The sequence below is a fragment of the Pyxicephalus adspersus genome, chromosome 2 (assembly GCF_032062135.1).
Source record: "Pyxicephalus adspersus chromosome 2, UCB_Pads_2.0, whole genome shotgun sequence".
NCBI classification, from domain to species: domain Eukaryota; kingdom Metazoa; phylum Chordata; class Amphibia; order Anura; family Pyxicephalidae; genus Pyxicephalus; species Pyxicephalus adspersus.
In genome coordinates, this window is record NC_092859.1 from 77,763,943 (window position 1) to 77,776,207 (window position 12,265).

At 36.4% G+C, this 12,265-nt stretch overlaps 1 protein-coding gene across 1 annotated transcript in view; it reads right to left on the bottom strand.

Moving 5' to 3' along the window:
• NT5DC3 (5'-nucleotidase domain containing 3) overlaps window positions 1-11,009 on the bottom strand; it is a gene marked incomplete in the record, with an annotated part of 26,402 nt that extends 15,393 nt beyond the window's left edge. Inside the window, 5 exon segments of the mRNA XM_072399010.1 lie at window positions 1-128; window positions 705-795; window positions 2,876-2,895; window positions 5,846-6,030; window positions 10,772-11,009. Of these exon segments, the coding sequence (XP_072255111.1) occupies window positions 1-128; window positions 705-795; window positions 2,876-2,895; window positions 5,846-6,030; window positions 10,772-10,964 (617 nt within the window).
• Between the last annotated feature and the right edge of the window lie 1,256 nt (window positions 11,010-12,265).

Genomic DNA, 12,265 nt, shown 5'->3' on the forward strand with positions numbered 1-12,265 from the left:
TTATACAGATGGACTGGTTCATAGTCTATGTTGTTTTTTAGAAAGTAGTCATTGACACAAGACAGAAGAGTCATTTCTGGCAATGAGAATATGTCCATGAATTGCTTCAATGTGTTGCCTTCAGAGCTCTAAAGAAGGGGAAAAAAAAAATAAAAATGTGCCCCATAAACTGTACTTTTTCCTCAGTACAGTTGTACAAGGTCTAATACAAGCAATGCTTGGGACAACATGGCAGCGCTCCCACTCAAGTGTTGATCACATTCACTGCTTTATAAAGAGATCCCTATGAGACAGCACCACCGGAGGTGTTAGGTTGGCCCCTTTGACTGAAAGTTGGGATTGAACAACCGGTCAAGGTCATTCCTTTGAGGAATTCGGTCTGAGCTTTTGAGATTATATATATATATATACACACACACATATATATCCAATTTTCAGTGTTGTACAATAAATAGGGATCTCACAAGAATCTGTAAAGAAAAGTGCAGATTTTTACCATCTAGTTAAAAAAAACTAAACAATAAAAACAAGTAAAATAAAGAATATTTATATGCTAGATTTACCGGTCTAGAAAACAATCTAGCCATAGTAACACTATGTGCTTTTGTTTAGGCTTTACAGCTAGCCAACATTAAAAAAGCAACCAATACTACACCATGAGCACACTTACAAATAAAAAGATTAAAGGGGTATTGTAGCATTACCTTTCCATAGAAATCGCTCATTTGCTCCAATGGTACATGGGAACCCTGGTACATTTCAATAACCTCTGAATCTGATACAACATCAAATCCACTGTAAAAGATAGGTAAGTTTTTAAGTTACAATGAAATTACACTTTCTTCTACCCTTTTGAAGACTATTTTACATGAGCTGATTTACTAAAGGAATTACGGCTATTCACTAAGCAAAGCAAATTATCAGAGCTGAAACAAAGTGGATGAGTTAAAGCTCTACAGACTAGACACCCAATCACATGTGGGTGATTTTTTTGCTTGTGCAAAATAACCTACACGCCTTAGTAAATATACCTCAATATATTGGTTATTTTACACAATGAGCAAAGTAACCAGTTCACCTTACAAGAGAGACATTATTCAAACAGTATTTACAAATGTATAACAAAAAAAATTCTCTGGAAGCCATCAGGGAAGTACAGAAAAAGCATGTACAGCATGCTAAACATGACTTCTACAAGGAGAACCTATTATTTCACCAAGAAAGGGCAAAGTACAGACTTAAATACATGACATAATAGGCTACAATATTAGTGTTTCCCCGAGTTATAACGTCTGCTTTCAAATTGATAAAAATCACTTTGATAGGACCCTGCATACCATCCCTTTATTTAAATCTTCCTATAAACCCAATTATGAATTTAATGTGCATTAAAGATTTTAATTACCTGTAAAAATCGTTAAGACATCCAAAAGCTCAGAGACTGCTAGACACAGCCATCCTAAATTTCATGTCAGAAGTCTTTTAACAGGCTCACACTATAGTTTAGTAGTTACCTTACCCACTTGGAGGGTTTGGCAAGCACAGAATAATTAGACACTTAAAGAAGAGAGACATACAGGAAGAGACTGATCAGGAGTTACTGGCTGCTGTGGAGGTAGTCCTTGGTGACAAAATTCCTTTAATTACATTAGAGCCATTTCCCATACAAATTGTGATTTTCAGCTATCTTTTCTGAAAATAATGGCTAATAATTGTTAGGCTTTGCAAATTAAGCCTATTATAGGAATAATTAATATATCTACGTGCCGTGTAAAAGAAATGAAGGACTATAAAACAATTTCTAGGCAAACTTTAACTAATGTAATAAAAACACAGACAGTCACAAAGTTCTCACAAACTTACAAATAATGCAAGAGGTGATGAGATAAGTAGAGTGCAAAAGGATAGCATGAATGCTTTAGGAGCACAATTTACAATATAAATTATTTTGCATTTATAAAACCCTAACCCTGAGTTAATCCCATTTAGTCTACAATATATACTATTAAAAAGTTTTTTTTAAAACTCTAGTATTCATGGATTTCTGTGCTCATTTCCCATATCCTGACTCTTTTTTAATAATCCCATATATCAGAAAACTATAACTAGCACTGTAATTGTATTGTTTCCTATTACCTTAAAATTAAATCGTTTTTGGGGGGAAAAAATCTGCTGTGTTCAACTATTTTGGTATCAATAGTTTAGTTTTTTTAGGCTGGTGATGTGCAAAATACATTATGTGCAATTGATGAATCTATTTAGGCTTTCAGTTGTCATAAATGTAAATAAAGAACACAGCTCTTGCGATTTGTGTGAAATTTATAGGAGCATAAAACTGTTCTACTTCATGGGCTAAGATTAGATCTGCAAATTTTTTTTTTTTTTTAATACATTTTCTCAATCAATATATCAACATGTCCACACATTAGTTTTCCTATAACAGTTACTTTGTTATCCTGTACTGAATGAAAATATAAGCCAAGTTTACTGAGGAATACCAGGCAAGTGGCAATGCCAGACTGTGGGGGGTTTTTTCTATGCAACACCTATTAATAAGGGATCTGTGTATTAATATTTAAAATGTATTCTTTTGTTTTCATACTACTATTTACAGAGTATCACTAGGCAAGACTGTTTATTCCATATAAAGATTGCAATATCAACGGATAATAAAACCATGGAATGAAGCTGAAACAGTTTCAAATGGCAGATTAAAAGATTACTTCTACATTGGGTAATTGTTAATTACAGATTAGAAATGAGAAAGTGCTGACGCCAAACACAGCCAGTTAAATTTACTTCAGACCTCATTTTATATCCAAGAGTGGCTTAGCAAGGCTAATGAGCAACAATTTATTGTGCAATCCTATCCCACGGAACTGTTGCTGGAGTAATCTATAATAGAAAGAAACAGCTACATTGTTGCATAAAATGCACCTTATGCCCTTACATAAGGGCTTATCATGAGCCCCCAAAGAGGACTCAATTTTCTTGAGTAAGCTACTATAAAAGTAGAAAAACAACCAGCAAATGCATGAGAACAAAGTACACCAGTGTTTCCTCAACTACTAATGACCATATGTTTTTCCCTAAGTCTAAAAATGTATATAGATGTTTATTAGGTAACATTCGACATAGAAAAAACAATATCAGCAGAGGTACAAAAGATGCAACATTTAGGGAATTTGCACTTCCAAATAACAAAGTGGGACTCCAGAAAAATACAGAGCTCAAACATATGGAAGTTGTCCCCAGTCTGTCAGACAGCGAAGGAGCAGCAGAAATTCACCCCTCAGCTCACTCTGACCTCTAAAATTTGTTAGCATGTTTTTTGGAATCACATTTGCACGTAGCACATTCAAATGTCCTCTACAGCTCCCACTCTCTCTCATATTCTGATTGCTTCTGTACAGAGACAGATAACAGATTTACACTATTATTATCAAGTGGTCAGAGGAGTTTCCTATAAATTCTAGAAGTATGGGCAATATCATGTTACGTTGGTCTTCCATAAAAAGGCGAGTGCCACATGTGGAGCACTGAGGAAGTTAAAATTTATATATATATTATTCACACACAGACACAATTAGGTCCATGAATATTTGGACACCAACACAGCAGTTTCATAATTTTTTTTTTTTTTTTTATTTAGTATTAGGCTTTATGCCAGCAACCAGTTTATTTAGATACATTTTATATGCTGCTGCTCAAACAGAAAGAAAAATACATTATAAAAACCAAAACATTCTTTCATCACTGACATTGTGTTACTATAAACAGAAGAACATGCATGGTTAGGAATTGACTTTTACAAGTAAAACTGCATTGAACCAGTTCACTTATAACATTAAAAGCATTTTGGACATTTTCAAAATTGTGGGGAAAAAGCCTTTTGCACATTTGTACCTGAAGCAGCATTTAAACTGAAATGGTTACCTATAGAAAAATAACATTGTGTTGGACAACCTAAAAGGTTTTCAGGTTTTTGTACAAAATATTTATATAGCAACAACTTTACTTACTGTATACATGATAATTATTTTTCATGTTTTATATTTTATGTACAAGGGCAAGACAACAAAATGTTTGATTACCGAGTTCTGCCAATGCTTCCTGTAATAAAGGACAGCAGAACCATACAAATTACATTGTCAGCAAACAAATCCTAATTGTTTAGCTAGAAGTCAGTAAAGACATCTATAAAAAGTTTTATTTTTATTTTTCTTTCAAACCAAGCACAGTACGCTGCTCTCCTGATTTGGACTCCAAACATGTCTTCCGCTCCTCATGTCTATTACATAGGGCAGTAAGTAGTAGCTTACAGGAGATAGCTTGGAAGGAGGATAACTTTTATTGTATTTTAAATTCAATACACAGCTTTTTCAAAGATAACATTTTTCTCAACAAGATCAACTTTCAGCAAAAATTAAAAAACTAATGCAGCCACTATATCCAAGTAGAAAAGGACAGTTTTTTTTGGGATTTAAAAATAGTTTTAGATTAAAAAATATTTTGAAGCCTACCATGAAAATATTTTATGCCTGCACTTGGGAAGGGTGGGGGGGATATAGGCAAAGCATTAAGTATAGCAAAGTATTTTTTATTTTAAAACAAAAAATAAATTAAATAAAAAAATAAATTTAAATAAAATAATCCTTTAAAATACAAACACAAAGCTTAATTTTAATAAAATGATTTTAACTCAGTCACCCTTGCCAGCACCTTTAAAACGGATCAAATATTAAAGCCAATATGAAAATATAGTATAGTGAATTTTAAAGAATACCTTTACAAGTTATATATACACAAAATAAAAGCAATTTTAAGAAATGTTATGGGTTGACAAAAGCCATGCATTAGCATTTTCTGCAAGAGTTGCAGAACCAGATTTTTAGAAAACTGATATCACAATAGCAATCTAACGTATAATCATACAATTTAAGCAGAACAATAAAGTTGCACAATTCACTGCTTCTTGCCATTGTTAAAAAACAGCTCATGAGAATTGTGATCTAGGGCAAAGATCAGTCCATGCTAGAACATACAAGAAGTTATAGATCTTCAGGAACAAAGAAGTGATGGTGCACAAGGAGATGATTTACACATACAAAGAATCTGACCAGAGGACCAAAGCTCAAAAAACAAACAAGGTCACCAGGAGGTAGAACTAATTGACAAAAGAGGACACAGAGCTAACTGCTGGAGACAATGTAACCCCTGCAGACATGCAGGAGTTACATCAGTGGCCATCTAATGGTTGAAGAGGATTGCTGTTCATACTTGCTGATTTAGGCAGATGCTCACCACCATATAAAACCCAAAATAATCTAGGAAAAGTGTACTGCAAACACTGTATAGAATGCTACTAGATAAACACATGGCTATTACAATTTTATACGGATCGATCCTCTTAGGCTGGGTCTACACAGACATTTTTTTAAAACGCATGTAAACGTTCCTACTGTATTTATATGCACTTTTATTAGCGTTGTAAAGCTTGCCTTACCACGTTTTCCCACGTTTTTAACGCATTTACATTTCCAGTGCTTACAAACACAGGAAAACGTCTCATTGAAATCAATAGAAGCGTTTACCCGCGTTTTTGGGTGTCATCCAGCGTTAACCTGTTTGAATTTTTTAAGCGTTGCAAGCAGCGTTATAGATAATGCTCATAAACGTGCCTTAAGGAAACGTCCTGGTGTAGATTAGCCCATTGTAATGCATGGGGATTTCAAACATGGGCTTTTAAAGCCTCAGGAAAAATTATACAGGCTGTTTGCCTTCTTTTCTATTTAGCTCATCCTGGGAAAAAAGAAATACTTTTTTTCACAAAAGAATATCTTACCCGATGCTCGTTAATTAGAAGGTCTCTAGCAGTATTGAAGATCAAGGTGTGAAGATCTTTAGAGTAAAAGGCCAATGTGTAGTCATAATCAAAGCCATAAATTTCAATGTCATCGAGACTCATCTCATTGTTAGCAAAGATGGCACTTGGATTGAACAGATTGCTGGAGATAGACGGAATGAGCTCTGCAAAAAAAAAAAAAAAAAATCAATACTCAAAACAGATTTTTCTATTAGAAGCTTTTCTGCAATTCATAATTAGAAACAAAATAAAAGATTTACTTTTCTGGTAAAGTTTTCCAAATAAAATCTGACCATTAAATATCTTCCTTGCCTATTGATTACAGGAATGTTTTTATGAGATATTTAATTAGACTGTTTAAAAAAAAAAGTATTCAAGAAAAAAAAACACCATGTATATATCAGAATGTATCAGTGTAATGTGGGAACTGTAGCCTCATGATGTCAGATATACGAAGTGTAATGTAACATGTAAAGTATACAATGAAATTATTTAACAGAATTTCTGTAACCATAAATGATCTAAAAAGACTAGTATTTACCTAATCACCACATCCAAACTGCTGCACCATGCCCTTTTCTAGTCTTACCACAAGAGAAGGTTTATCCTAAAACTAGTTCAGCTTTGGGGTAATTGTAAAAGACCAATAAAAAATATTAAGAGGTGTGCAATATCTTTTTCTACGATACCAGACTATTTTCCGAGATGATTATAAATACTTTTTAAAATCTCACACCCAATGAAAGGTTGCATACACACGGGCAATATTTGTCGTTGGAAACGAACGATCCCGGACAGATCATTCGATAATTGTTAACAAAAAAAGTGCACAACAATTGGCAAATGACGCCAACAAACGAGGAATCTCGCTGAAAACAATTGACCATCCCGGGGGATCTGATTGGACGAAGTAAATCAGATCCGTAGATTGTTCGTGATCTATTGTGTGTACGGTCATTCAGTAATCGTGGCTTGTTCTGTGAGATACTTTCTCCTGTACTGGTCACGTTCTACATCGTTCAAAGGATCGTATCTAGTGTGTACATTATTGTCGGAATATATTTGAACGAATCGTTCAAATTATATTTATATTTAATTGGGAATAATCGTTGACCGTTCGTTTTCAAACGGTAATTATTGCACGTGTGTACTTAGCCAAGGAAAAAAAATAGCAGTAGGAGCCAATCAGCTATTTTGCAGACAAAAAAAACATACTTAAACTAAGATAAAGAAAGGGGGATTAGCTCATCTCTGTGCTGCTTCTCCTTTCCCTGTCCAAGCTGCAGCTGATGTAGACAATCTGGACGGGTTCAATAATGCTGGGCAACAGTTTTTAAACATCTAGAGACAAAAGGGTAGTGTGAAAAATCTATGGTTTGAGGTGAATGAAACAGTAAAAAAGTGTTTTTCTTCTAATATTTAAACTTGTTAAGCATTTTTTTTCCAGCCATACTAAGACAGAAAAGCCAAAGTCAACAACAAAAAAAAAAAAGCCATGGGGCTCATTCTTCCCCACTTTACCAAAATAATCTTTTGGTCTGTTGTATATGAAGGAATTTCCCATCACTTCCGTCCCAATATGAGCTTTTCACAAGTAGGATATAAGTGAAATCCATCCAAAGAAAATAAAAGGTTTAACCTGAATTTGAGCTTTCAGATGTTCATTGCTGCTGAATTCTGACAGTATGATCTTTGCTTTTTAAATTCTCATTGACAAGTTCTATAAATAAAAGACAATGCTAGAACCCAGTTATGAAAAGAAGAGACAAACAAGGTAATGCTGTAATCATGAAAACAGTATTCAAATGTCTTTTAGGTTTCTAAAAGTTTAAAATATTTTTCTGTTCAGCACTTTTTATATACAACTTTTTAGGAGTCATTGATTTAAGAAAAGGGAGATTTGAGATTATATATCTAGGAAGTAACCATGTAATCTTTACAGATGTAGAATATCAATTACTAGCATTAGTATAGCATGTTGGCAATTGCCAAGAATTGCAATTTTCTATGCAGCTCTCCGTCACAAACAAACAAACAAACAAGGGAACAAAGTTGAGTATTAAGCAGCACAATTTCTAGATTGAAGGAAAGGTCTTTTCCTGGGACTAAAGTTGTCACAACCATAATCCTGTGCGAGGAGAAAGAACTCTTGGGTGATAGTTTATTTCTAAATAGATAAAAGTGGATTTCTGTGGAATTTCAGAAAACTAGAACAGAGATTTATACATTATTTGAGGAACCCAGTCAGAACTACTGAGCATTTGTTGAAGTCAGTATTGCCTGCAACATAGGCAGATAGAACCTGCTGCATCCAAACAAATGGTCACTCACCCTACGCTAAAAAAAATGAAGGCTCCAAATGCAACATAAGCACCCAATTGTAACAGTAATAATGGTTTAGATTTATGGCTGACATAAGCATATAGATATGCAGATAGATTTATCTTTGGAAGGTTTCTACTTTGTTGTTTTACTAATGTAAGTTTATATGTACTTCCTGAACAGAACATTTCCCAACTTCTGGGAAAATATTTTTGATTTATTGCTTACCACCTTGAGTTCACCTTTAGCAGAGTTTTACTATCTTGAAAATTCATTGTACTACATATGGAGAATACTGGTTACTCTAAGTGTTTCTCATATCTACTTTATATCAACAAAGTTCAGTGATGACTATAAAAAATTAAATAAATTATCAGGTCTGCTACAAAAACAATACCTCAGCATTCAACTACAATGTGCGCTGCTTTTCTTTGCTGCAGGTTGGTTCTTAATACTGCAGAGAAGTGTGTACACATATGATACATAAATGGCATTCTCGGGATAATGGAGACTGTGTGATGACAAACAAAAGGGGCATGCTTATGACACAATAAAGTGAAACGGGCTCTTTGTATTATCTTGTACTTATATGGTGCTGGCATAGTATGTAGCCTTGTTCAGAGTCATAGTCATATCACTAACTGTGCCTCAGACGGGTTCACAATCCAACATCCCTGACATCAGTAAGTTTTTGGGATGTGGAAGGAATGCTTTTAGTTTTGCTAGAAATGATCCAAGCATGTCAATCATATTTTTACAATAAATAAAATGAGAAATAAAACAAATACACAAATCAGGAGGTTTGCTTCTCATTTGATTTAAGGCAGAGCTCCAGGCCAAGGGGAATCTATCCGCATTGTCATGGCACTTAATGTCAAGCAAGTAACACTGAAAAGCAGCAACAGTAAATAGAATCAAATAGAATGGTAAAAATGCATGGGAAATAAACACAAATACAATATAAAGAAAATAAAGTCACATATGTACTTTGTTTATTGGGCCATTTGCCTGCAGTTTTGCTGATGTACCAACTATGCGGCTTTGACTACCATTTAACACATTCAAAGTCAAAGTTAATTGAAATAATATATATATATGATTATTACTGGCAACTGAAAGAGAAATGGAACGCTAAAGGGTTTATTCACCCCATGTCATTTATTCGGTTTTGCCATGTATTGTCAGATGTTTAGAAATGAGGATTAATGTCCTTTTTAATTACCTTGAAAGGCAACCACACATAAGAGCATCCACAATACAGTTTCCTTGAAAGTTTACAACATATTTCAATGTATCACATTAAAGAGAATATCTCATTTATACAGCACGGTGGCTCAGTGGTTAGCACTCTGATCTTTGCAGCGCTGGGTCCCAGGTTCGAATCTCGGCTAGGACTCTACCTGCATGGAGTTTGCAGGTTCTCCATGTCTGTGTGGGTTTCCTCCCACATACCAAAAAACATGTAGTTAGGTTATTGGCTTCCCCCCAAAATTGACCTTAGACTGTATTAAAGACATATGACTTTGGTAGGCACATGAGATGGTGCCCAATTGAGTGACAGCTAGTGTCATGACTATGAACTTTGTACAGCGCTGCGTAATATGATGGTGCTATATAAACAACCATGTGCATATCAGCTGTCACAACAAAAGGAAAAGCAATGGCATCCTTAAAACAGGTAATAAATGGCAGCCCCCATGTTTCTATTTTTCCAGGTTCCCTTTTACAATTTGCTCACATTGTATAACACAGGCAACTGTATGAATTCCCACCCACAAGCTGCACATAATACTGGCTATGATTAACACAATCTCATATAACGGGAAATCTAGACACCTACCAAGCCAATAGTTATCCTCTAGATACCCAGCAACTACAATGGGCGATACCACAGCTAGACGTGTGCATGACATTTCTGCAATGGATGGGGTGCACAGCACATATCTGGAGGCATTTTTTTTTTTATATGAAACGCCTGCATGGTGAATATACCATCCAATACCCACACTGAGAACAGCTGATGTACCATATATTCTTCTTTTACTAAGAGTGAAATATTATGAATAGCTGTGAGCACCATGTGACATTGCAGGACCTCTGATCACTAATGATCCCCATAGAACAGCAATATTACAGGCAGAAGACCACAGAACCATAAGTCTGCTATGTATTCCTCTCATCCTGTAAAACAAGAATTCATCTTCTTCAACTATATATCTGAGCATGCAATGTGAAATATTTTATTGATGCCCCCAGGATTTAAAGTCATGTGCAGACAATGGTGACAGTCAGGTAAATGGAAGATGGTGTTCCTGCTGTATGCCAGGTATGCCCACTGGTGCCACATGATGACAGATATGGGAAGGAGCTTTACTTGTGCCAGATCACATCTGAAAGGTTTGTCTTTATATATATGTGTGTGTGTGTGTGTGTGTGTCTATAGTGCCCAGCCATGGCTCCTACCAGTGTACATGGGCAGGGTTACCATGCCTAGAGGGGGCACGGTGCTCATTCACCTGTTGTGCCAGTCATGTGACCTCGCACACAGCACGGGGTCAACACACACCTGGCATGCCTGCTCACCATTGATGCCTCTCCTCGCCTCCTTATAGTGCGCGCTCAGATATCTCCGCATGTCGCCGTCCTCCGGGCCGCTGGAATACCTAGCTGAGAGGTGCCGCAGCCATGGAGGTGTCCCTGGACTCCCCGTCAACCTCCTGCCCGCAGCCAGGGTCACCCGGCAGCAGCCTCCTAACAGTGACAGAGCCGGAGCCATAGCTAGAAATGCGTGTGTGCTGCGAGGGCGCCTGTATAAGGAGCCTGTCACTTCCTGGTGACGTCACTGACACAGGAGGCGGCACCAGGGAAACCCTGCAAGGGTCAGAGCCTGGCAGCCTATAGCTATGCATTGTACAGGGAGCTCTGCCAGACACAGGCCACTGCAATGACAGGAGTGAAACTTTAGTCTCCTGACACAGGCTTCCACCAGAATATCACCTAATACAGATAGTCCCCAGGTTACATACGAGATAGGGAATGTAGGTTTGTTATTAGGTTGAATTTGTATGTAAGTTGGAGCAGGTACATTATTTTAATAAATGCAATTAGGACAGATGTTTGTCTCAACATATTATTAAGCAGCATAGTGTCAGTTACTGTATAATATCCTCACTGTGAGTTAGTCACAAACAAAGCAAAAAAAAAAAACTTTATGAAGCCTAGACACTCATTACCTTCTGTAACAAGCTGTGCTTTAATAGTTAAAATGAAAAAACTGCAGAGTTTGTCTTAGTCAATAAAGAGTTAGAAGAGGCTGCAGAAAGCTCAGTCCTTAAAGGGCAATTATACTATAAAAATAAAACACACCTTTAATCCTGCAGGGCAGTCCAATCACTCCGGGGGTGTCTGACATTTGGTCCCGCGTCATCTTGGCATCCCAGAGCTGGCACTCCGGGCGCCACCATCTTCATTTTCTCTTCCGGGTTCTTTATCCTACATCACCTGAAGGAGCGCCCAACAGCCACCTGGGATGCCTGATGTAGGTGTCCCAGGAGGCTTTGCTCTCCCATTCATTCTCGACCGCATAGGCAGCCAAGAATTAGGGGGCGGTGCTGCACCCTTTTTTGCATGGGTGTTGCATTAAAAAAAAAAAAAACAGAATTATTACCTTACATAAAAGGTCTCTATACCCATTTATGTAAAGTGAAAATTCTGAGTTTAGGTACGCTTTAAGGTCACCCACAACCTCAGCTGTGTTTAGCAAAAGATCTCATCTGCATGAAGACTGGGTAAATATGTCAGTGACATCACAGCGCTAAAGTGGGGCACTTTGGTAAGTATGTATGCTGTGCACATTATGGCAAAGACCTAGGTGCTAGCAGAGGAGTTTTCATTTCAAACTAAACTAAAGTTCCACTTTTACTTTTACGCAGACAGGAAAATTGTACATCTTTAGTTTGACTTTAATTGTATTTGTGTTTGACAGTTTTCAGGTAAGTATACCATTTCTCAGTGTTGCCAATGAATAAAGTGTGTCTTAAACTTTTTTTTTATTTTAAAATGGGAAAGAGTTAAAAG